The sequence below is a fragment of the Hoplias malabaricus genome, chromosome X1 (genome assembly GCF_029633855.1).
Source record: "Hoplias malabaricus isolate fHopMal1 chromosome X1, fHopMal1.hap1, whole genome shotgun sequence".
Taxonomy (NCBI): domain Eukaryota; kingdom Metazoa; phylum Chordata; class Actinopteri; order Characiformes; family Erythrinidae; genus Hoplias; species Hoplias malabaricus.
The window spans coordinates 5,940,561-5,967,509 of record NC_089818.1 but is presented as its reverse complement, the minus strand read 5'-3'; the positions used below and the strand labels follow the sequence as shown (position 1 = coordinate 5,967,509).

Genomic DNA, 26,949 nt, shown 5'->3' with positions numbered 1-26,949 from the left:
GTTCTGGACTACGTTTACGGGGGTCGGTGTCCAGAGTTTGGTCACGGGGAGCCAACTTTAATACTTAATTTTCTTCTTTGTGACTTAATTTAAGAACACAGGAGCTCCTTAAACAACCTTGTACTAGGGTCTGGTCACCCTCCGAGGATCCCATCACACTCAAAGGGTTTGGTCATGTTCAGAGGGTCCAGTCACACTCAGAGGTTCCGGTCAAAGTCAGAGGGTCCAGTCACATTCAGAGGATCCCTTCACACTCAAAGGGTCTGGTCATGTTCAGAGGGTCCGGTCACACTGAGAGGGTCTGGGTCTGGTCACACTCAAAGGGTCCAGGTCCGGTCACACTCAGAGGGTTCAACCACACAGAGAGGGTCTGGGTCCGGTCACACTCAGAGGGACTGGTCACATTTACGCTATTTAAATTCTGGGCACAACTGCAGCATACGACCACTACGACCAGTTACAGAAACGTTCCAAACCCTGGGTTCAGATACAGACAGAATACGAACTCCAGAAAAAACGCAGGATTCCATTGAGACAAAAAAAACAGAATGTGTTCATTCTCAGGATGACAGAGTTAATAGGGATGATGGTCCGGAGCTGTTGTAAAGGGTTCATACTGCTCTTGTGTTGTTGAACATTCATGTGCTTTTTGTTGCTCTGTGTGAGCTTTGTGTAGCACCTTGGTCTTGGAGGAGCGCTATTTGTTTTCACTGTGGACTGTACCCGGTACATGGCTAAAACCACAATAAAATGCATCTGTGCCCTTCCCCAGTTCCACCACATTTTGAGGTGCAGCCCCGGGATCAGGATGGGATTTATGGGAAATCTGTGATCCTCAACTGTTCCGCCAAAGGAAACCCAATCCCTACCATCGTCTGGAAGCATTCTAAAGGTGAGGACAAGATATTGTGTGACACTGTTGGGATGGTTCTGTTTTCTTAAATATCCTGAATCTCTGCAGTTTTTCCTGAATGTTCTGAATCTGAGTTTGTACTGAGTGGCTAAGTACGTTTTGAATTAATCACACTTAACAGTTTTTGTGTTTTACAATTCAGAAATGTAGGATAAAAGTCTTGATGAGAGGGTGAGATTAAATTTCTGAAGTTTGGACATTAATATTTAATAGGTCAAATATTAATGTTTAAAGATTTAAAGCCAACCACTGTGTTTTTTCAAATGTTTACAGAAAATGGCACATCTGATTGTTTGGACTGGAGCTGATTCAGAAGGAAACACTTGTATTTATAAGGGATTAAGTTGCTCCGCGTTTGTAGCGTCACAGCGTAACGTGTTCTGGTCAGTCCCACATTGTTTGCTAATCCTAATCTCTGGAGGAACACGGCGGATACAAACAGCCTTCAAATCCAATCAATAAATCTTCAAATAAAAACACAACCCCAGTAAATTCATCCGTCCGGAGAGAACTAGTGCACTGCTGGATGTCGGGAGGCTGTGATTTCAGAAACACACGCTGCCGGATCTCAGCGTCTTTACAACAGCTTTATCACAACAGGGGGCTTGTTCGACTGTTTGTGGGTTGGGGTGGGGTCACGGGGAAATCTGGGTCCTCTCAGGATTTACGTATTTACACATTTCCATAATCAAGCTGCCTTCTTTTATTTATTAAAATTTGAACCCGTATTTATTTACAGTTACAAACAGTGGATTATTCAATATCTACTTTGCTGTTCAGAAACTGAGAGGAATTTATGTATTTATTATTAAATATTAAATATCTATTGTGATTTATTCAGTACTGGGAGTTGTTCAGTTGTTGAATTCTTTAAATATTAAAATCTCAGTCTTCGCTAAACGTCAATGTTTTTTTACAGCACTGCTTTTTATCAGATGATTTTAACCCTTACACTGCTGTTATCAGGTGTCAGGTTTTACACTCTTCTGTGCATAACTGTACATTTATAAATGTATTATTATAAATGTATATTAATATAATGTATATTATTAAATGTATTTATAAATGTATTATCCATCATTAATTTAATTTCTGCTTTGAATAACTCAGTGTCTGTTGGAAGTATAGCATGAGCCCCATGGGGTGGTGGAGTGTGGTGCAGGTCCCTCAGAGAGTTTTGTGTTTGGAGTTTAATAAATCAGGTGATGTTGTTTTCTGACATGTTCTGGCGTGTGACCACAGGGGCCGGAGTTCCTCAGTTCCAGCCCATCCCTCTGAGCTCGGGTTCTCGGGTGCAGCTCCTGGAGAAAGGTTCTCTGTTGATTAAACATGTGCTGGAGGAGGACAGTGGGTATTACCTCTGCAAAGTCAGCAACGACGTGGGCGCCGACATCAGCAAGAGCATGTACCTCACCGTGAAGAGTAAGTAGCTCACAATCGTGGGCAGGAGTTCTCACACCCCCTCATTATTATAATACAAAGAAAGAAGGTAATCCGCACACTGTTGATTTCTTTATTTGTTGATCATGCTGAGGGCAACATGACCAGGGACAAAGTAACATAAATATTATAATCAAATAATTAGAAGTATTCCTCCAGTTTAACAAAGTACTTTAGCCTGTATCATATCTATTTATTTATGGTCTTCTTAAGAATCAACAAAGCTTTTTACTTGTTTTGAGGATGAAGTGTCCACAATATACGAATTAATCTCTCTCTCTCTCTCTCTCTCTCTCTCTCTCTTTCTCTCTCTCTCTCTCTCTCTCTCTTTTCTCTCTCTCTCTCTCTCTCTCTCTCTCTCTCTTTCTCTCTCTCTCTCTCTCTCTCTTTCTCTCTCTCTCTCTCTCTCTCTCTCTCTCTCTTTCTCTCTCTCTCTCTCTCTCTCTCTCTCTCTCTCTCTCTCTCTCTCTCTCTCTCTCTCTCTCTCTCTCTCTCTCTCTCTCTCTCTCTCTCTCTCTCTCTCTCTCTCTTGCTCGCTCCCTCTCAGTCCCTGCTATGATCACGTCATACCCCAACACCACTCGGGCGGAGCAGGGCCACATGACGGAGATGAGCTGCACGGCTCATGGTGAGAAGCCCATTAAAGTTCGCTGGGAGAAAGAGTCTCACATCATCAACCCCGACACCAACCGCTACGTCGTCCACGTCAAAGAATTGGCAGACGAGGTCATTTCCACCCTCCAGGTGATTCCTGACCCCACACACTGCCACCCCCATCCACACCCACACACACGCCCTTAGACAGAATCATAACTCTCTCTGTGCTCAAAGATCCTGCACACGGTCCGAGAGGACTCCGGCTTCTTCTCCTGCATCGCCATCAACTCATACGGAGAGGATAAAGGGATCATCCAGTTGATTGTACAAGGTAAGTTTCAGTTAATTCATTCATTCATCCATTCATACATCCATCCACACTGAGCATCTATCTACTCTGAGTCACAGTCTGCCTGGAATCACTGGGCACAGGGCTCCAGTTTATCACTGGACATTATACTCACCTGGCACACCCACCTAGTTACTCACACTCTACTAGTCACTCACACACACATTCACCTACTCACTAACACACTCACCCTGTCACTCACAGTCCCCTAGTCACACACACACACACACACTCGCCTAGTCACTCACACACTCACCCAGTCCCTCACACACTCACCTAGTCACTAACACTTACCCAGTCACACACACACTCACCCTGTTACTCACAGTCACCAAGTCACACACACACTCTCCTAGTCACTCATACACTCACCCAGTCCCTCACAGACTCACCCTGTCTCTAACACTTACCCAGTCACACACACACACACACACACACTCACCCTGTCACTAACACACTCTCCAGTCACTCACAGTCACCTAGTCACACACACACTCTCCTATTCACTCACACACTCACCCAGTCCCTCACACACTCACCTAGTCACTAACACTTACCCAGTCACACACACACTCACCCTGTTACTCACAGTCACCAAGTCACACACACACTCTCCTAGTCACTCATACACTCACCCAGTCCCTCACACACTCATCTAGTCACTAACACTTACCCAGTCACACACACAAACACACACTCACCCTGTCACTAACACACTCACCCAGTCACTCACAGTCACCTAGTCACACACACACTGTCCTAGTCACTCATACACTCACCCAGTCCCTCACACACTCACCCAGTCACTCACAGTCACCAAGTCACACACACACTCTCCTAGTCACTCATACACTCACCCAGTCCCTCACAGACTCACCCTGTCTCTAACACTTACCCAGTCACACACACACACACACACACACTCACCCTGTCACTAACACACTCTCCCAGTCACTCACAGTCACCTAGTCACACACACACTCTCCTATTCACTCACACACTCACCCAGTCCCTCACACACTCACCTAGTCACTAACACTTACCCAGTCACACACACACTCACCCTGTTACTCACAGTCACCAAGTCACACACACACTCTCCTAGTCACTCATACACTCACCCAGTCCCTCACACACTCATCTAGTCACTAACACTTACCCAGTCACACACACAAACACACACTCACCCTGTCACTAACACACTCACCCAGTCACTCACAGTCACCTAGTCACACACACACTGTCCTAGTCACTCATACACTCACCCAGTCCCTCACACACTCACCCAGTCACTCACAGTCCCCTAGTCACTCACACACTGTCCTAGTCACTCATACACTCACCCAGTCCCTCACACACTCACCTAGTCACTAACACTTACCAAGTCACAAACACACTCACCCTGTCACTAACACACTCACCCAGTCACTCACAGTCACCAAGTCACACACACACTCTCCTAGTCACTCATACACTCACCCAGTCCCTCACACACTCACCTAGTCACCAACACTCACCCTGTCACTAACACACTCACCCAGTCACTAACTCACTCACCCAGTCACTAACACTTACCCAGTCATTAACACATTCACCCAGTCACTCACAGTCCCCTAGTCACACACACACTGTCCTAGTCACTCACACACTCACCCAGTCCCTCACACACTCACCTAGTCACTAACATTTACCCAGTCACACACACACACACACTCACCCAGCCTCTAACACACTCACCCAGTCACTCACAGTCACCAAGTCACACACACACACTCTCCTAGTCACTCATACACTCACCCAGTCCCTCACAGACTCACCCTGTCTCTAACACTTACCCAGTCACACACACACACACTCACCCTGTCACTAACACACTCTCCTAGTCACTCACAGTCACCTAGTCACACACACACTCTCCTATTCACTCACACACTGACCTAGTCACTAACACTTACCCAGTCACACCCAAACACTCACCCTGTCACTAACACACTCACCCAGTCACTCACAGTCACCAAGTCACACACACACTCTCCTAGTCACACATAAACTCACCCAGTCCCTCACACACTAACCCAGTCTCTAACACTTACCTAGTCACACACACACACACACTCACCCTGTCACTAACATACTCACCCAGTCACTCACAGTCACCTAGTCACACACACACTGTCCTAGTCACTCATACACTCACCCAGTCCCTCACACACTCACCCTGTCACTCACAGTCACTCAGTCCCTCACACACTCACCCAGTCACTCACAGTCACTCAGTCCCTCACACACTCACCCAGTCTCTAACACTTACCCAGTCACACACACACACACTCACCCTGTCACTCACAGTCACTCAGTCCCTCACACACTCACCCAGTCACTCACAGTCACTCAGTCCCTCACACACTCACCCAGTCTCTAACACTTACCCAGTCACACACACACACACTCACCCTGTCACTCACACATTCACCCAGTCACTCACAGTCACCTAGTCACACACACAGTCTCCTAGTCACTCATGCACTCACCCAGTCCCTCACACACTCACCTAGTCACTAACACTTACCCAGTCACACACACACACACACACACACACACTCACCCTGTCACTAACACACTCACCCAGCCACTCAGTCACCTAGTCACACACACACTCACCCTGTCACTAACACACCTGTGGCCCTGCATCTGCAGTAATTTGACCAGCGGGTAGCAACAGTGTGTTCAGTCTGAGATGATGGTCCGTTTGGATCAAACCTTTCGATGTGCTGTTTGATGTTCTTCTGTCGTATCGTCTCAATGTGTTCCCCTGTTGTCTCTTTATGTTCTCCTCTTTCTCTGCAGACCGGCCAGACCCCCCTGAGGTGGAGATCCGGGAGGTGAAAGATCGGACCATTGCCCTCCGCTGGACGATGGGTTTCGATGGTAACAGCCCCATCACAGGATACGACATCAACTACAAGAACAAGTCAGGTATGGGACATGAGTCTTAATTATGAGTCTGTTTTACAGTGAAGTACCAGTGCAGAGGCTTTAAACCCTCAGAGAGAGAAATGGATCAGAACCAGAACCAAAGATAATGCAGTAAACACTTCCCAATCCTCACTGTCTGTTCCCTCCTCTGCAGCCTCCTGGGCCGCATCCCAGACCACCAAAGACGTATCGCCGCAGCTGAACCAGGCCACAATCATCGAGCTGCACCCGGCATCCACCTACAACATCCGCATGTTCGCCAAGAACCAGATTGGAGAGAGTCGGCCCAGCAATGAGCTCACCATCACCACCGATGAGGCCCGTCAGTACTCACACACACACACACACACACACACACACACACACACACACACACACACACAGTCTTAACACACACCTCACACCCCTCAAACACCTTTCAAACACAATCACACTCAGTAATACACTCATATATACACACACAAACCCAGCAACGAGCTCAGCATCACCACTGTCGAGGTCCATCAGTACACACACACCTCACACCTCACACACACATACACACAATGGACTCTCCATCACCACTGACAGAGCCCCTCAGTACACACACACACGCACTGTGTGTGCTGGGCTTTAAGGCGGTATTGAGAGTTCCTAAAGCACGCTTAAACACTGAGGATGCTGTCCTGGTCAGTAAGGGTCACCTGATCTCAGCACCCCCACACCACACTGTGCTTTTCTGCCATCTAGTGGCAGCTGTGGTAAATGCCCTGACTGTGCTTGTATTTTGGTCTGTTTTTCAGCTCCTGACGGAGCCCCCCAGGACGTGCAGCTTGAAGCCATTTCATCACAGGCCATTAAGGTCACCTGGAAGGTGAGGTGCTGTTTACACTTTTTCAGAATTTTAAGCCTGACACATCACAATGCTCTGACAGTCCTGACATAAAAAAAATATTAAAACTTATTAAGAAATTAATCAAACTGAAAACTATTTAAAATTAAGAACATATTTATATTTTAACACTTTCATATTAGTCTCTCAGATTCATGTGCTTTTAAAGTGGCACACACTTTTATTTTGAAGTTATTTTGAAGTTGTTGAGAGTGTGTGTGATGTGTTAACGGTGAGTCTTCGTACACAGGCCCCTCATAAACACTTGCAGAATGGGCTGATCCGGAGTTATCAGGTGTGTTATAGAGAGTACGGCACTGGGGGCAGTCCGCAGTACAACACCATTAATCTGGACACTACGGGGGACACAGAGACCATCACGCTGGACAATCTCAAGAAGTTCACGCAGTACGAGGTCCGGGTTCAGGCTGCGAACCGCGCAGGGATGGGGCCAACGTCTGAGGAGGCCATCGTCTCCACTCTGGAGGACGGTCAGTGTTACCACCCTCCCATCATGTCCCTAGTCATAACAGTGATAACACCCTCCCATCATGTCCCTCAGAAGGGGACAGACTGCCCTGCATCCACTCTCCAAGTGATCCAGAGGGCATGGGTTGGGGCCAGAAAGATAGACCAAGGAAAAGACTTATCCCATGTCTTTATCCCAGATCATTTCCCCAGATCCTCATCCCAAATCATTTTTTTTCCAGATTGTAATCCCAGGTCCTATTCCCAGATTTGCCGTTGTGGTTTTGTTTAAAGTGTGTACTCAGTCTCGGTTCTAGACTCTGAGTGTCTGAGATGCGTTGTGTTCTGTGTTCTCCAACAGTTCCGAGTCGTCCTCCTGAGAATGTAGTGACCACAGCCACAACCCCGGAGACCATCTCCCTGTCCTGGTCCGCTCTGCCCAAAGAAGCCCTGAACGGAATGCTGCTGGGATACCGGGTCATCTATTGGGCGAACTTACCTGATGGAGGTGAGATTCACCTGCAGACTCCCCCCAGGATTCCCTGGCACACTCCTCCTGAATTACTGAAACATTATCCAGCGTGTGATTCTGAAACAGTGACTCTGTGTGTGTGTTTGTGTGTGTGCGTGCATGTGTTCTCTCAGAGTTGGGTGAGATCAGGAATGTGACGACCTCAAAGCCGTCTCTGGAGCTTGAGAACCTGGAAAAATACACCAACTACAGCATCCAGGTTCTGGCCTTCACTCGGGCCGGGGACGGGGTTCGCAGCGAACAGATTTACACCCGAACCAAAGAGGACGGTGAGACATTACACACACAGAGTTAAGGTCATATTTAAGAATGAGACACAGAGCTGTATATTATCTTAATATCAGAATGAATCAGGCATTGTTAAAGATGATTAACAATAACAAAAAATTTATGAAATATTATTCTGTTTAAAACAAAATAGGGAAAGACTAAACTATAGATAAATACATTTACAGGGGGGTTTGGAGGGTCCAACATTTCCTGGAAATGTTCAAATTATTTTACTGGTAACTGTTATTTTATTTCACCGCGACCCTGAAATGGATATGTAGCAAAGAAGAAGATGATGATGATGATATTTTATTCCTCAGATCAGAAGATATTATTTTTGGGGAAGATAAATAGAATTATATGAATGATAAACTATGACTCTTACGAACAGGAACACACACCCTGAGGGCTGTCTTTAACCTACTCTCTGTGGAGCTGGACAGTTCTGAGGAACAACACAGGCCTGGACAGTTTTGTATATCTGGACAGATCTATGGAGCTGGATGTTTCTGTGGAGCTTGACGGTTCGGTGAACCTGATGGTTCTGTGGACATGCATGGATCTTTGGACAGGGATGGTTCTGTGGAAATGAATGGTTCTGTGGAGCTGGATATTTCTGTGAAGCCAGATTCACTAAAAGTTTGTGCTGAGTTTGATTATCATGCCATGTCTCCCCTCCAGTTCCTGGACCCCCGGCTGGTGTGAAAGCTGCGGCTGCATCCGTGTCAGTGGTGTTTGTGTCTTGGCTCCCCCCATTAAAGCTCAATGGAATCATCCGGAAATACACTGTCTTCTGCTCCAACCCCTACCCTACGGTATGATCACACACCTGCACCCAGAACCGGACTGGGACAATCAGGGTCTTTCTCAATCACACACACACACACACACACTCCAAGACAAAGGGGACGCAAACGCAGTGCAAAGGTTGCCATAAAGACTTTAATGTTAAACAAAAAACAATCTCTTTCTCTATTTATGAGTGTAGTTCACTTTAACTTTATTTCTTCTGGCCTCTGTTGTCTTTTCAGTCCTCTTCTTTATCTTCTGTTGTTTGGGTAAAAGCCTTAGGTCTGAAGGGGTCTGTTCTGACGCAGAAAGCTTCATAGAAAGCAGTGTTAGAACAGCACCTGGTGGAGACCTCAGGACTGAGGCGGGAGCAGACTTGATCCGCCCCATGTCGGGTTAGAGTCCATTAAATTACGAATTGGTGGCGCTCTGTCGCCCTCTGTTGGCTGGGCTAGATCTAGTCTGTATTCTGAACTCAGAAAAATGGCGGATGAGTGATAGAGTGCAGAGTGGAAGTGAGGGTCCTCACCGGAGCCTATTCCATTCCTGTGCCTCAGGTGATCAGTGAGTTTGAGGCGGCCCCTGACGTATATTTCCGCCGCGTGACCAACCTGAATCAGAACTGGCAGTACAGCATATGGGTGGTGGCAGTGACAGCTGCTGGACGTGGGAACGCCAGTGAGATCATCACCGTGGAACCTCAGGCTAAAGGTAAGTGTCTCTGGAGAAGTGGGATCTGCAGGGTCTGGTCATGGTGGGTAAGGGGTTAATGAAGACCGGCTGAGGAAATGAAGAGAAAAAAAATGCCTCTTGTCTTACAACTTGTCATACACTGCGCTCATTCAAATCAAAATACAGAGTTAATTCTCATTAAAATTTAAATCATGTAGGAGAATTATTTACAATGTATTAAATAAAATGTATTAACACTTTAAATTACAGTCTGCTAATTACTGGATAAATACGTACGATAAAATTAGTACTGATTGGAATATTTGGTAATTACTGGGTATATTACAAACATTTTAGAAACAAGGAGGAAGAGCAGAAAAGAAACATTTCCATTTCATCATAAGTCAGCAATGTTTATATAATACATACATATAATACATATAATACATATCTCAATACATATCGGCCAAACAGTGTAAAATATCTCAGAAGTATGTGATGATGATTATTGTGGTTAATCACACGTCCTGAACCTCATTCATTCATTATCTGTAACCCTTATCCAGGGTCGCGGTGGGTCCAGAGCCTACCTGGAATCATTGGGCGCAAGGCGGGAATACACCCTGGAGGGGGCGCCAGTCCTTCACAGGGCAACACACACACTCACACATTCACTCACACACTCACACCTACGGACACTTTTTTGTGACCTACGGTCACCAATCCACCTACCAACGTGTGTTTTTGGACTGTGGGAGGAAACCGGAGGACCCGGAGGAAACCCACGCAGACACAGAGAGAACACACCACACTCCTCACAGACAGTCACCCGGAGGAAACCCACACAGACACAGGGAGAACACACCACACTCCTCACAGACAGTCACCCGGAGGAAACCCACGCAGACACAGAGAGAACACACCACACTCCTCACAGACAGTCACCCGGAGGAAACCCACGCAGACACAGAGAGAACACACCACAGTCCTCACAGACAGTCACCCGGAGCAGGAATCGAACCCACAACCTCCAAGCCCCTGGAGCTGTGTGACTGCGACACTCCCTGCTGCACCACCGTGCCGCCATGTCCTGAACCTAATGAGTACAAAGCACCATGAAGCATTGCTAGTGTCTGTAATGAAAGTAGCTGACCATGTCCTTCTCTGTAGATGCACTGTAAATAATGTTAAAGGATCTATAATTACTTTCAGAACTACAGTCAATTCAAAATAGAAGCTGCATTCCTTATGTATAAAAAAAATGACAGTAATAGTCACTTACATAAACTGTCATACTTTTAATTCAATTTTATAATCTATAATTATGCTGAGAAGTACAAATGGATTTGGAATGTAGTTTTTGTAAGATACTTAGTACTTATTTTATCTTACACTTACTTAACAGGTACTTACTCTGTACTTACCCAGTAATTAGCGGGCTGTATATTGTGTTACCAACAATACATTTAAAAGAAGTATAATTCAACTTAAAACATTAAACCACAATGCTAAGTGCAGTTGTAGGGCTGTCAGTGTTTAAACTGAGCTACTCAAACAGGAGCATTTTCAGTCTGAATTAAATGGAGTGTGGGCTCTTCTAATGTTCTTTCTCAACTAATTAGATTTCTTTATTTGAACTGGCTCTGTTTATGAGTGGCAGAATAACTACCCCATGAGAGGTAAAATTATTTCACGTTAAGTTCCATGAGGGCAGATGTCCCTCTTCTTTATGCAGGGGCAATGTTTCAGACAGAGATGATTTATGAAATCTATTCTGATTTCAAAACTTGTCCCAAAGGTATCTTTCACTCTTTCAGCTCCTGCTCGTATTCTGACGTTCAGCGGCACCGTGACCACACCCTGGATGAAGGACATCATCCTGCCCTGCAGAGCTGTGGGAGATCCTCCTCCAACCATCAAGTGGCTGAAAGGAAAGTAAGTAGAATTCTGTTCTGCAGAAAGTTCGGTCGCTCCGAATGTGTTCAGGCGTCATGAGAAGAGAAGTTGCCGTGTTGTGGTCTCTGTAAAACTCTAGGTGCCCACAGTATCCACAGCATGTAGCCCTGGGTGTTCCAGAGTGTGAGTGTATGGGGGATCTTTCTGAAGAATGTAATCATCTCCTTTGTTTTTTAGTGTTCTGATTATTATTGGGGATATTGTTCATTTCTATCAGTAATATGATCAGAGGAGGACGGCTCCCTGTGAGTCTAAGTTTCTCCCGAAGTTCTTCCTCCAGCTTTCAAAAAGTTGTTCCAGCCACTGTCGCCTTCAGCTACTCACCTGGGTCTTTCTGATTCACACAGTTTCCTATTCTGATTATAACTTTGTAAAGCCTTGTGACAACAATGATATAAATACATTTTGATTAGATTTGATTAGTGCTGCCCAATGCTGCTAGTGTTCAGGCAGATCACGTCACTACTGTTTCACTGAGCCTGTTGATTTGGTTTGAGTTGGGTTTAATACGCCCCATGGGTATCGTTCAGTGAGGGGTGGGGTGTGTTCTCCCTGTGTCTGTGTGGGTTTCCTTCCACAGTCCAGACACACACATGTTGGGAGGTGGAGTGACTGTGTAACACTGTCCACAGGTGTGAGTAATTGAGTGAATGTTGTCCACGAGAGCCCTGAAATGGATGAAGCACTTATGGAACAAACACACGATTCTTTTTAAATTAAAGTCATCAATAACATTATCAATATAGTTGTCATATAGTCTGAGTGTGTTCACACTTCATGATAGCATCAGATGCTGGTAATGGTAGTTCTGGTTCACAGTTGCCCCTCCAACTCATCCTCAATGTTCTGCACTGGACTCCATCACTTAAGAGAACACAGTTCCACTGCTCCTGAGGCCAGGGCCGGGGACTTTACACGTTTCTGTCCGAGACCTGGCTTTGGGAGTTGTGAGCTCATCTGCAGCTACTTCAAATGAGTCAATTGTATGAATTTTTTTCTGAATATGATTTTTCTGTTTCTATCAGTAACGGAACTCCGGCTCCAGTTTCTGTCGACAACAGGCGCAGCGTCCACAGCAACGGCAGCTTTGTGATCCGCACGGTGAAAGCTGAGGATTCTGGGTATTACAGCTGTGTCGCAACCAACAACTGGGGCTCTGATGAGATCATGTTAAATCTGCAGGTCCAGGGTGAGTTTGCGCTGCGTTCTCTTTAATATGGTCACTCGATCCATGAACAGCTCCCCGTACAGGCCACAGTCGGACACACTCCAGCTCTTTAACTTTAACACAGCAAATCAACATATCGCAGTCATAATCAAAACATTTTCTGCTGAAGAACATTCTGGAAATATATCACCCGGATTGAACAGGACTGGTTTGGGTGACTGCCCCTCACTGGTCAGAACTGTGTAAAAGTGAGTGCAGATCTGACCGTGCTGACTGATGTATGAATGCTTTATTTTTTTAAATTTATGAATGAAATGGGAGTTTGAGTGAAGCTGATGAATAATATTTTAGTGTGAAATCAAGCTCCGCCCACCAGTCCCACATTTAGGATCATGGCCAAAAATATTGCCTCCCTGCACCTCTTTCATTAATCTGTTGCCATTCCAGATGATTTGGTTTTGTGTATTTCTGTTGTTTGAGCTGGAAAAGATCATATGCCTCCATTCACACATAGCTCCACAGTCAGTGGCATGCCTCATTTACAGGTCCATTTACAGAACCGTGCGCCACGTCACACACAGGTTTCAGCTGTGAGTTCATAAACAGGTAGAGCTCAGGGTCTCAGGAGCAAGTAGCTGTGCTTGTGGGCGGGGCTTTAGGCTGAGCAGTGCTTACCAACCGTGATGGATGAAGAAAACTGATCAGAACTGAACTGGCTGTAATTTACTCACAGTTCCTCCGGACCAGCCCCGTCTCACTGTGACCAAAACCACCACCACCTCCATCACACTGTCTTGGATTCCCGGGGATAATGGAGGAAGCTCCATCAGAGGTAAATTAATCATAAACTTTGTGAGTTAATCTGAGTATGTTTGAGAGGCTGAGGCAGAGCTCTGTGTTCTGTAACATGGTTCTGAGCTTAGGACAGGATGTAGGTCAACTGAGCGGAGAGTTTCTGCCCAGGTCACACACTTGAAATCAAGCTTGGGATCTCAGGAGGCCTCTAAATGTATTTAGTACAGTTTTACACACAGTCTCTGTGTAAGAAATTGTTATTTTTTGTTATTGAGAGATGGAGGTTTGTTAGGTGCAGAAGCAGTGTGTGGGATTCCAGTGTAAAGTTTAGGGTCTGCAGGTTAAAGGGGGTCCACCCTAAACTGGTCTGAAGCTGTTCCCATCTCCCTTTAGGCTACATCCTTCAGTACTCAGAGGACAACAGCGAGGAGTGGGGCAGCATTCCTATCAGCCCCAGCGAGCGCTCCTATCGTCTGGAGAACCTGAAATGTGGAACCTGGTACAAGTTCACCCTGACTGCTCAGAATGCAGTGGGCCCGGGACGCATCAGTGAGATCATTGAGGCCAAAACACACGGGAAAGGTGAGAGTTGCCCAGTATGGTCTTGGTTAATCTGAATACTGAGAGTTTTAAAAGATAAAGGTCCTTTAACCTTTAAAATGGTTTGGATTTTCATCTCTCTCACTGTCTCTCTGTCTCTCTCTCTCGCTCCCCCTCTATCTCTATCCCGCTCTCTCTCCCTTTCCCTCTGGTTCTCCATCCATTCTCAGAACCCCAGTTCGCCAAAGACCATGAGCTTTTCTCCAGCATCAATTCCACGCGGGTGGAGCTTAACCTGATTGGCTGGAATAATGGGGGCTGTCCAATCAGCTCCTTTACTCTGGAGTACCGGCCGGTGGACACAAGTGTGTGGACCACAGTGACCCGTGCGTCACTCACCAAGAGCCATGTCCTGTATGACCTGCAGGATGCCACGTGGTACGAGCTGCAGATGAGGGTGGGCAACAGTGCCGGGACGGCTGACAAGAGGGTGCTCTTTGCAACTCTCAACACGGATGGCAGTGAGTAATTTACACAGTGCACTCGGTAATACAGGACAGCAGGGAGGGTCCAGGAACAGACCAGTGTATGGCCAGACTGCTCCTGGTCAAACAGAAACATGTGACACTGACCAGTTACTCTCGCAGTGGGCAGTGGACCCAGCGAGGTGTTTAAAAGTCTCAGTAACACCACTGTGTACACTCACTCCACCTGAGCATCACCCCAGTTACATCTGGACAGCAGTGGCTCTTTGTGTTTAATATTTTAAACAATCTGCCTTGAGCCCAGTGATTCTGGGTAGGCTCCGAACCCACCGTGACACTGAACTGGATAAGTGGTTACAGACAACAATGAATGAAAAACTTTAAATTATTAAAAGATTTAACCCTTTCTCTGTCCAGGCACAATTGCCCCTCTGCCCAAGATAGTGGACCCCAGCCAGGAGAACATGCAGGGCAACGAGGGGCTGAAAATGATGGTGACCATCATCAGTATCCTGGTGGCCATCGCCATGGCCTTCATCGTCCTGCTGGTGATGAGGAGGAGGAGGAGGGAGCAGAGGCTGAAGAGATTACGGGGTTTGTAGAAAAATGCTGTATTTTTTAAAGAGAGAGAATTATATTAAATTCTGGTAGTTAGTCACATCTGGATCCAGCTGTTCATATTATTCTGAGTTTAGTGAAGTCAGTGTGAGCCTCTGTCCATCTTCCTGCTGCAGTGGACAGTCCTAACACTAACCCAGTCTCAGATTGACGATCATAACTTTGTTTACACTTTAACCACTGGATTAATTTGGGATGAGATCATCAAATCTCCTAGGGAGACAGATGTTGTGTTTTTGCAGTGCTGAGAATTAGGAAATACATTAACTTGGTTTGTTTAATTATAAACTAAATTTATCCTCAGTTTTCAGTTAAAAGTGTAAATCCTGTTTTCTCGTGTCTCAGATGCCAAAAGCCTGGCAGAGATGTTGATGAGGTGAGTAAAACGGAGGAGGATTTGTTTTTGTTTGGCCATGTTACTGTTCGTGGTGTAACTGTCTGGACGTGTGTTTCAGTAAGAACACTCGAACACCGGACACTGTGAACAAACAGCAGCAGACCCTCCGGATGCACATAGACATCCCCCGAGCTCAGCTGCTCATCGAGGAGAGAGACACCATGGAGACCATCGGTAAGGATCCAGCCCTGAGGTTCAGACGGCCCCCCTCTCTCCAAACAGGTCCAGACAGCTGTTCTAACCAGAGAATCCAGTCGTTGTAAAGTGAGCTTAGTGTATAACCTCCACAGGAAAGCACTGACCAATGAAATGGGAAGCCGTGAAGCAGCTGCACATGACCCTAGTGTTGACATGGCCTATGCCAAATGTCGGTATGAAGGGCACAAAGCAGGGTCAGTTCCAGGATTTCACCATTAACTGGGTATTCTTTTACTCAGCTCAGACCACTAGGGCCCAACATTTGTTTAAACAGCTGGAGTTTAAACTCTACCAACATGCTGCACCACAGCAGATAATGTTCATAAACGATGTAAGAAATCAATAAACAGATCCAACAGAGATTGTGTGTTTGTAGTCAATATTCAAACAGAAGGACTCCAGGGACTGTCCATTTAGTGGGAAGCCATGTTACAAACTGATGTCTGTGTGTTTCACAGATGACCGCTCCACGGTGCTGCTGACGGATAATGATTTCGGAGAATCGTCCAAACAGAAGTCCTCAACCGTCACACACACTGTCCACTATCAGTCTCTATCCCAGGCGACCGGACCGCTAGTGGACGTCTCTGACGCTCGACCTGGAACAAGTAAGTGCCTTTATCAGAATATTCCTTGTGGTTCTTTATCATGCAGTGATTAATTTTTCTATATTTAATGTAACAGTAGGTAGTATTTTTACCTGAAAATTACATCTTCATAATCATTTTGGTGCAGCTGTCATAGGGAGAATAGAGCCTTTGTCACTGCTACTCCAGGCTCAGCACTGCAGAAATTGAACAGTATATCTTGTGGAGATGGGCAGAAATATGAATATTACTGGGTAAAATATGGTTGTACATATTTAGGGACACACTGTGGTCGCTCTGAACACTTCAGTCTTCAACTGTGTCAGCCATGAGTTTATGAGTCTATGTCTCTGTGTCTGTGTCTCTGTTTCATAGACCCCACAGCCCGTCGCATGGCTAAAGCAGGTCCAGCTACACGCAGCCGCTATGCTAGCCAGTGGACGCTGAATAGACCCCACCCACCCATGTCCTCCCACACTCTCACCACAGACTGGAGACTGCCCACCCCCCAAGCAGCCGGCTCTGTCGACAAGGAGAGCGACAGCTACAGCGTCAGCCCGTCTCAGGACACAGGTACTGCCGAAAAGACACCACACAACGTAAGACACACATGACAAAACAAGGCAGGCTGAAATCACAAATCCTCTAGAAACACTGGTAAAAACCTGTCAGATCTGGCCAGCCCAGGTGAGAAACTAAACAGGACAAGTAATATGCGGTCAGAGCAAGTGAAGGTGCTGTGGACCCCAGGGAAACAATGTGAAGCACCTATAGAAATATACAATGCGATAATATGAAATGATGTAATAAACACAATAAAGCGTTTACTGTGTTTATATTATCTGTGCTTACACTAGGGGGTTTCGGTCCTAATCCTGGTCCTAGTCCTGGCCCTGGTGCTGGTGGTGGTCCTGGTCCTGGTGGGACAATGGTCTGCATATTTTAGAGATTCCTCTGCTCCTAACACCTATGATACAACTAATGAACTTAGTAGCAATTCCTTTGAAGTTAAAGTTGGTGTTATGGGGTGAGGGGATATGATGTGTGAAGTGTGAGATGTGAGACGTATGAGATGTGAGATGTGAGAAGGTGTGCGATGTGAGATGGTGTGAGAATGTGTGAGATGGGGGAAAGTGTGAGGAGGAGTTAGATGTGGGATGGTGTGGTGTGTTTACATTGCCTCCCGCAGAATTTAAGACAAATGTAAAGTTGGGGAACCTGTGGGTTACTGGTATTTTGGTGTGACCTAGTGTGTGTTGTGGTGCAGACCGCGCTCGGAGCAGCATGGTATCGACCGAGAGTGCGTCCTCCACGTACGAGGAACTGGCTCGTGCTTACGAACATGCCAAGATGGAAGAGCAGCTGCGGCACGCCAAGTTCACCATCACCGAGTGCTTCATCTCCGACACCTCCTCCGAACAGATGACAGCCGGCACCAACGACTACACAGACAGCCTCGCATCAAGCACGCCATCCGAGTCCGGCATCTGCAGGTTCACTGCCTCCCCGCCCAAACCACAGGACGCCAGCCGGGTCATGAACATGGCCGTGCCCAAAGCACACCGACCCGGTGAGTGACAGTCTATGTCCATATCGTGCAACACCGTCTTTCTCTGAATCCTAAAGTTTTTTTTTTTGGATTTTCCTTTTGTCCTAAAGTCTAAATTGAGTGTGATTTTGAAGGCTCTATAATACCCCACAATGTACTCGTAATATATAAAGATCATCTGAGCTCACTATATGAGCTGAATGCGGACCAGAATGCATTGCAAGTTTCTTTGTTAATAAGCAACAAACAGTGGTAGTGTCTGAATTCACTTCTGTTTCTAGAGGTACTGAGTTAACTAAACAGTGCCTTACTGTATTACACCCTGCTAATGAAGGAGTAGACAGCCATTTTGGCCACAGCCAGTGTCACAGCAGTCTCACACTCCCCTCACACACCCCATCATCATTTGAAATAACTTTAATCGTCATAACGTTTAATCGTTAGGCATAGACAGGGTTAACCCTTAGCCTTCACTTTGAAGTGTGTACGTGTGTGTGCACTGTAACCTGGCCTGACCCTGTCACTCTGCGCTCTCCTGTTTCTGAGTGAGATATCGATGGCTGTGTGGAGCGCTCACCGTGGGGACTCTCCCGCTGACACACTGCGCTTTCTCTCACCCCTTGGTGTCTGGGTGGGTGACGTGTGCCCTGCCTGGACAATGCCAACCACACTTAAATTACCCGTCTCGGTGTGGTCTTAGGCAGCAGACTAAGCGTGCAGTGTAGAGGGCGAGCACAGGCCACACGTGTCCGGTATCAGAAAACCTTTGTCCTGAAACACAAAACGAAGCTTTATGGCCACAATGGTCCTGAAAGTTATCTGCACTCTTAGAGCTTCAGTAGCACACTGACCTCTCATTCTCTGACTCCCCCAGGTTCACGTCACTCAACGTAGTCAAACGGTATTTGAAAGTCTTGTTTCAATGAAGGTGCACACATCCAGCGATAACGCAAACTCTGGTCACACTCTCATTTCTCTTTCTCTGACAGTTGCTTCTCAGTGTTTTACTATAACTGACTTAAAATAACCCCAGAAGCTCCTGAAAGACCACTCTACACTGTTATGCCATGACACATAGCAGTGTTCCTGCACAGGAGCTTTGAAGTGCAGCCAGAGTCAAAACCCAATCACATTTCTTAGTTTTCCCTCTCCCCTTGTTCTGGCGTGTCCTCTTGCCCCTTGGTTAAAATCTCCCTCTGCAAAATGGGGCGACTCTTGATACATCATCAGAACACAGGTCCGTCACTAGAGGGATTAATGATTAGGGGGGCTAAGCTTTTACCAGAGGGGACTAGGGGTAATTGCCACAGAGCAGCAAATTTTTTTGATGGGGTATAGAATAAGCAAAGCCTTTACAAAAAAAAATTCAATTATCCATCTACATGTAGAAAAACAAAACTGAACTTTGAACGACTATTAATTAATTATATACAGGTATCTGTAAAATACACAGTCATAACGTCAGGAAATAACATACACATCAATTCAGTCTTTCCTAAATACTGCAGTGTTTCATTCATGATCTTTTCTGGCTTTTTCAGCAGGCTCACTTTATGTTCATCAATAATCAGGTTTCCTCTGTTAGCATAATGTTATTTCAACGAGTGCAACAGGTTTTCAATTCAATTTTTGTCTCGCAAAGGACACTCTCCAGGAAACTCACTTCACTTTCTCCCCGCGTACACCGTATGGGTATTCTGTCTTGAAAGCAATACAGAACGACAGCCTATAGTCAAAGGGACATTAACAGCAGCAGTTGTGTTCCACAATTAATATCATCACCCACTCCTTACTCTTCTGTGATATGGAGCTGAATTCAGATTCTTATTCTGCAGATTTCTCTTTTTAACCTTCCAGTTCCACCTTAAATACTGCTGTAATATCAGGTGCTAGCATGTAATTCCTTCACCAAATAAGTTGGAACTGTACATTTACAGTTAAATCAGCTACTACTTGCTCGGTTTTCAGCTTATTCTGAAAAAGTTTTTAAAGCAGAAAATACTGACATTTTTGATATTCGTTTGTCACTTCGAAGTGTCTCGCCGGTGAATCACAAGACATCATAACCCTCTGTAGTTATGTTGAACAGCTCATGTGCAGCTGATGCAGAGTGTCTGTGAACTGATTAATGTTTTAAATCTGCAGGAGGTGAGCTGGTGCACCTGCCCCCGTACCTGCGTATGGACTTCCTGCTGAATCGGGGGGCGCACGGTTCCAGTCGGGAAGCTGCGGGTCAGTCATGTTTAGAGCCGCAGAGGAATCGTTCTGCCAAGAGGCCGGCGGCACTGCCCCCCACACCTTCAGATACGCCCTCCAGCGCCCCTTCCACGTCCTCAGGCCCTCCAAGCCGCGAAACGGCCCCACAGAGCAGAGAAACGTGTCCTCAGTGGCAACCGGGGGCTGCATCCACGCTCCCGCACCGCGAGCCCGGAGACCTCACCCATGCTGCCAAGATCAGCAGCTCACAGGAATCACTCTTAGACTCCAGAGGACACCTTAAACAGAGCAACAACCCCTACGCAAAATCCTACACGCTCGTATAACACAGGACACACACTCAAACACAGACACACACACACACACACACACACACAAATGAACAGCCCAGCACCCTGCTGCAAGGACAAGCACTTTTCAGAGGAGCCCTGTATATACCTTTCTGAATTCTAAAAGATGAAAGTCTGTGTTTTTTTCGCATCTGTTTTTGATTTTCTCTCTCTCTCTCTCTCTCTCTCTCTCTCTCTCTCTCTCTTTCTCTTTCTGCGCTCACATTTTTTTTCATTTTCTCGTTCATTTACTTTACAAATAACACCATTACCGAGTTTGCCAAAATTATTTATTTAAATTGACAGAGGTACTACTTTTGAATTTTTATTGAAGATAATAATTCTATAGTCATTATTATTATTATTATTATTATTATTATATAAAAATAGAGGAAAAATATCAAAAAATAGTAAAACAGAGAAGGCAAGGGTACGGTTCCTTTCTTTATCCATGATTTTGTTTAATGTCAGGGTTGTGGTCCGTGGTCGAGTCTCTGGTCACATATCCTTAGTTTGTGTGTGTGTGTGTGTGTGGGGTGGGGAGGGCAGGCGGACCCCTCGTTCCAGTCCTGCAGTCGGTTGTGGAGTCTGAAGACCACCTGGGGACCTAGCACTGATCAGAGCTTCGGATGGAAATCATCCAAAAGAGATTTTTTTGTCACACTGAAAAATTATATAAATGTTTATATATACATATATATACACTGTCTGGCCAAATTAAAAGTCTCTCACAATACATTTGTTCAAATATGCGCAGCACTCTTTACACACCTTTACACACTTTACACACCATACACAGCCTTCTGCAGCATGAGATTTCCGTCCAGAGCTGCATTAGTGTTTGTCCGAGACCTTGTTCTGAACGCGGAAGGTTTGAGCTATTCTCCTCCAGCTCAGTTTTTGTGGGTCAGTGTCAGGACTGTGGGGGTTAATTCATGTGTGAATACGAATCCTCACGTTCCCAGAGCCCAACCCTCAGCATCGTCCTGGAACACACTCCATCAGGAAAGCACAAATCCACTGCTGGGATGACCTGCTCATTCAATTCAGGTCCTCAGTGGACTTCATTTTACTGCCACATAACCTAACTGACCCCAGACACTGAAGCCCCCACAGATCCTAACACTGACCCCAGAAGCTGACACAGTGGGGGGACTTTGTATAAAGAGCACTTCCCTTCTCACCAAGACCCCTCCATGGCTCTGGAGCAGGGTCAGTCTGGACTGCCTGATGTCTGCCAGTAATCTGACACTTCTGTAACACAGTGACCCCCCCACCCCCACCTGAAGTGAGATGCTGCAGAGGTCAGGGCTTTGACTGCAGTAATCTTCCAATCACTGGCTCCTGAGGCATTGCTCATTTACATCCAGACTGGGACTTTATTTTGGCCAGGCAGCGTATGTGTGTGTATATACACCCCATCATAACATTAACTAGCAGGTGGCTGTAATGTTGTGGCTGATGGGTGTGTGTATATGAACAGACAAGTTCTATTTGTGGAGAAAGGGGAAAGAGTTCTCTGGTAAATAAAGTCCTTGGTCACATTGGCAGAGATCTGTTTGTTTAGGAAGTGGGAGTGGGATTGTCTTCATTTTCTCGTGATTCACCACAAAAAGCCACCCCACTCCTGGGGTGGGGGGGGGTCACTGGGGGTGTGTGGAAGGTGAAGCCTGCTCTGTTTCTACACATTAGAAATCAGAGGAAAGACAGGAGGAAAACTGATTTACTAATAATGTCGGAATTCTTGGAATACTAACAAATATGAATGTATTAAAGTGATGCATCATGAAAATCCAGAAAATGATTGATAATAAAGGGACAAATTAATGACGTGTTTTCCAACCATAATTGACCGTCCATTCAGAGGAGAGTCTGGGTGGTCTCCACCTCTCGGACAGCAGTGTGCACTCCCCCTTCATTTTCATGTTCCTGTCCAGACAGAAAAGAATGGCATGCTATTCATATTCCACAGATATTTTGTAGATATTTATTTATCCCCCAGTATTTTCACTCAATAGTTGTCTCCAGTTCCCACCATTAGCTGTTAGCTGAACTTGGCTGTGGTGGTCTACAATTCCAGTTTTTAGGAGGTCAGTTCTGAAGCTGTTCTCATGGCTTGTTCCGGACTAATTTGTGTTTAAACTCTGTACCAAGTTCAGAGTGACCTTTACTCAGGAGCCATTTTATTAGAATCTGGATGAATAAATGGTGGGCTCTGACTTTGCTTGAGATAAGTGTTCAGTAATATTTTAGTTTTTATTAGTATTTTATTAGCATACAATTATTTTTTGTTGTGGTAGTTTCTCCTGCTCCAGCTGTAGCTTGTTTTTCCCTCAAACCACTTCCTGAAGAGGAGCACAGTGTGATTCTTCAGCTCGACTGACCCTTGCTCTGAAGACTGTCGCTGTCCAAACAAAAGCATGTGTCTTTAATTTAAATATTGTAACGTCACCTAAAGCTCAGCTGCTCAAATCATAATAAACACAGAGCAGTGTCACTAACACAAAGCAGTGAAGCTCCAAAACTATGAGTAAGCAGTACCCCATTGTTGAGTCTTCACCTTAATAAACAGGAGTGAGTGAGGTCCAGGCCAGGCCCATGAGTTGCTTTACATTTAAATAACATGCTTTAGAAATACTAACACTAAGAACATGCATAGCTCCTCTCTGAACAGAAACCTCCTCCATTTTAGTTTTGGAGACTTTTATTCTGTTTTGCGGTGGACACACCACAACCTCTGGTCAGTAAAGGGCAGACTAAGAGTTAGCTGTGAGTGATGGACGAGAGATGGGAATTCCATAGCATCATTGATTTGTTTATTCAGAAATCCTAAATCAGACACAGGATAGAGAGAGCAGCAATATTAGCGATCAAACCATAAGATGGTGACTAAAGAGTTTTCTTTGTTTTTTTTATTCCAGTGGTTCTCAGTCCTGGTGTCCTCCACATTTTACTGATTCCTCTGCTCCCAACCTGGTTCAGATACAAAAGTGTTTGTGTGTGACGGAGTAAGGAAAAAACTACACCATGAAATGCAGAAACCCCCAGTACTGGGACTGAGACCCATGGCTTTGTGACCTTTCTATAAAACTGACCAGTGAACAGGGGCAAGATCCGTACGATCCGTACGACCATTTCACTACGACTTCAGCAGCTGCGTCTCTGTAAAAGGAAAGTTATGATTTTCTGTTCTGAGCAGAGTGAGTTGTTTCAGAGCAGTGTCAGGACTGAAGGTTTCGCTGCTACTGCTGCTGCTGGGGTCCATTTCACTGCCATGCTGCAGATGTTCAGAATCAGCCACCGTTCTGTCTTCACTTACAATCACCCACACAATCATCACAATGTCCCAGCTGTGCACCACACACTCACACTGCCAGCTGTGCACCACTCACTCACACTGCCAGCTGTGCACCACATACTCACACTGCCAGCTGTGCACCACACACTCACACTGCCGGCTGTGCACCACACACTCACACTGCCGGCTGTGAACCACACACTCACACTGCCGGCTGTGAACCACACACTCACACTGCCGGCTGTGCACCACACACTCACACTGCCGGCTGTGCACCACACACTCACACTGCCGGCTGTGCACCACTCACTCACACTGCCAGCTGTGCACCACACACTCACACTGCCGGCTGTGAACCACACACTCACACTGCCGGCTGTGCACCACACACTCACACTGCCAGCTGTGCACCACTCACTCACACTGCCAGCTGTGCACCACACACTCACACTGCCGGCTGTGAACCACACACTCACACTGCCGGCTGTGCACCACTCACTCACACTGCCGGCTGTGCACCACACTACACACTACATACATTACACAATACAGAGCACACACTACACACCATACACTCAAACTCTGGCTGTTTTGAGTGTGAAGGAAGCAATCAGGACACACTCAGCATTTTTTTAGTGCCCTCTAGTCTACACTTCCACCACAGAAACCAACTTCCTGATCACTTGTGCCTTTATCGATTCTCTTTTGCATATGTTTATGTCATTAATGTTTTCTGGTTAATATTTGTTGTGTATATGAAGATTTTTTTCTTTAGTTTTTCAGAAACAGTGAAGAATAAGCTTCCGTCCATGATCTGAACCAACAGCAGGAGCTCAGAGTTTCACCCCAGGCTCCGATGCAAGAACCGGGCTTTCATTCAGATTCTCACTTTTTCTGAAAATGAGTGAAACAAGAACAGCAGAACCAGACGAACCAGAAAAACCAGAGGAACCCAAACCTGCAGGGGATGTCTTAAAAATCTAAATAGATTCTGGGATCTCAGTTTACCATAAACTTTTACACCACTCTGTCTTTTCTGGAGCAAAAAGGAAACTTGAAGCTGCTCCTGAAAAAACTAAATAAAAGGTCTGAAGTTAATTCTGTCTTTATGAAATTATCAAATTAAACCCAGAACTTCAGAGAATTTAAATAAACATCCTGAAGACCCTCTCTTCAGTGTCCCACCCCTGAGTTTAGGGCTTTCTTAGAGATGTTGAAGAGGATGTTAGCGCTCTAGCTTCTCGCTGTCCACCCCTCCTCCCCAGTCTGTGCTGAATTCTATCCAAGGATGAGTGCCCCTTGCAGGCACCATCACTTCTCTTCATTCTTCTTCTTCTGGAACTTCCTGAACTGTGACTGGATGGCAACGGCTGCCTTCTCTGTCTCTGGGGCGTCCATATCGATGTCAAAGTCCTCTGGAATGTCCTTCTTAGACGAATCTGGAGACAAGATGGTGTTTGTTTAAACATTGTTAAGAGAGAAGGTCCTGCATGCTAATGCACACTGCGTAAAAACATAGTAGTAGGTGTGTATGTTAGTGAATAACAAATGTTTGCAAATTTGGTGGGCGTGCACATTTCTTTGCAATTAACATACCATTACCATAATTCCCACCCATGAATTTCAAATTACCACCTTATAAGAAAGAGCTCAGACTGAGCAAAATGCAAAAAAACAGCCTTAAAAATCTCCACAGAAAAGCAAAAGAAAACATATGTTCTGAGTGGAAATACGTTTTATTTAAGTGCATTCAAATCTACACTTTTTATTTTATTTATTATAAGTATATTTTTTGCTAACTTATTGGAAAGTATAGCGAGACTTTAGATGTATTATGCCTTCTAAAAGCAGAGTTACACAGTACTGTGCAAAAGTTTTTAGGCACCTGAGATTTAAGCCATTATCTGAACAGTAAGAGATTATGCGCTCAAATAAAAATAAAAACAAATAACATTATTACAGTAAGTTCTGTATTCTGTTTGTTAACGTATTGTTTTATACTTTAACATATCTCCTCGTGGCAGTACAGTTTTATTTGAGGTTATCATACATCATTATGTTAAATAAAGTGTCCTGTTGATTTCACAAATTCATATGATCAAGGAGAACGTCTGGAAACAAACTTTTTTCTTCACACTCACTCACAACACATACATTTATAAAAGAACATCTTATTTTGTATTTATAATTATATATAATGGCATACAAGTGTTCTCCCCATGTTCGTATGGGTTTCCTCCGGGTGCTCCGGTTTCCTCCCACTGTCCAAAAACACTTTGGTAGGTGGATTGGCGACTCAAAAGTGTCCCTAGGTGTGAGTGTGTGTTGCCTTGTTACGGACTGGCGCCCCCCACAGGGTTCCCGCCTTGTAGGCTCCGGACCCACCCCCTGAACTGGATAAGTGGTAACAGACAATGAATGAATGAATGAAAGAATGTACACAAACACTGCTCTTATTTAGAAGATACACTATTTTAAATAATGATATTTTTAGGGGGCTACAGACATTTGCACAGTACTGTACATACATGGAACAACCATGCAGTCCTGTACAATTCCTGGCGGTGGAAGCTAAAGGTGTTTATTTTTGATACAAGCTCCTTCTATGAGTTTTTGCCCATTTGACTCTCTCTGTAGTCTCTCATGGAGGGATAAATGGCTGTGGATTTGTTCCTGATTTGCCTGGAGATCCTTTAAGCGTGTTTGCTTTGTATGAAGCCAGTTATGAAATATTGGATGTGCATGATCACGTGCAGTGATGCTAGGATGATTGAAGTCTTAAAAACAAATCTTTTAAATGTTCCAGTGTCCAAGGAGCCAAGCACGAAAAGCCCCTGCACAGGTTCAGGAAGAGTATGGGGTTCTAAAATGGGGCACAAATACAAAAGAATGGATTTCGATGGTCAACTGACCATGGAGACACCACTCAGCTAAT

The 26,949-nt window shown here is 45.4% G+C and overlaps 1 protein-coding gene across 1 annotated transcript in view; it reads left to right on the top strand.

Annotated features, from left to right (window-relative positions):
* The window catches only part of LOC136675700 (cell adhesion molecule DSCAM-like), an 85,976-nt gene extending 63,645 nt beyond the window's left edge, over positions 1–22,331 (top strand). Inside the window, exons 10-33 of the mRNA XM_066652407.1 lie at positions 773–892; positions 2,156–2,335; positions 2,901–3,097; positions 3,185–3,281; positions 6,147–6,275; positions 6,430–6,597; positions 7,058–7,128; positions 7,397–7,637; positions 7,976–8,122; positions 8,260–8,415; positions 9,098–9,231; positions 9,763–9,916; positions 11,695–11,812; positions 12,859–13,022; positions 13,735–13,833; positions 14,190–14,378; positions 14,567–14,857; positions 15,239–15,415; positions 15,785–15,815; positions 15,895–16,010; positions 16,493–16,642; positions 16,997–17,194; positions 17,889–18,191; positions 20,316–22,331. Coding sequence (XP_066508504.1) covers positions 773–892; positions 2,156–2,335; positions 2,901–3,097; positions 3,185–3,281; positions 6,147–6,275; positions 6,430–6,597; positions 7,058–7,128; positions 7,397–7,637; positions 7,976–8,122; positions 8,260–8,415; positions 9,098–9,231; positions 9,763–9,916; positions 11,695–11,812; positions 12,859–13,022; positions 13,735–13,833; positions 14,190–14,378; positions 14,567–14,857; positions 15,239–15,415; positions 15,785–15,815; positions 15,895–16,010; positions 16,493–16,642; positions 16,997–17,194; positions 17,889–18,191; positions 20,316–20,713 — 4,028 coding nt within the window. The 3' untranslated portion in view covers positions 20,714–22,331. The remainder of the gene's footprint in view (positions 1–772; positions 893–2,155; positions 2,336–2,900; positions 3,098–3,184; positions 3,282–6,146; positions 6,276–6,429; positions 6,598–7,057; positions 7,129–7,396; positions 7,638–7,975; positions 8,123–8,259; positions 8,416–9,097; positions 9,232–9,762; positions 9,917–11,694; positions 11,813–12,858; positions 13,023–13,734; positions 13,834–14,189; positions 14,379–14,566; positions 14,858–15,238; positions 15,416–15,784; positions 15,816–15,894; positions 16,011–16,492; positions 16,643–16,996; positions 17,195–17,888; positions 18,192–20,315) is intronic.
* Positions 22,332–26,949: the final 4,618 nt, after the last annotated feature.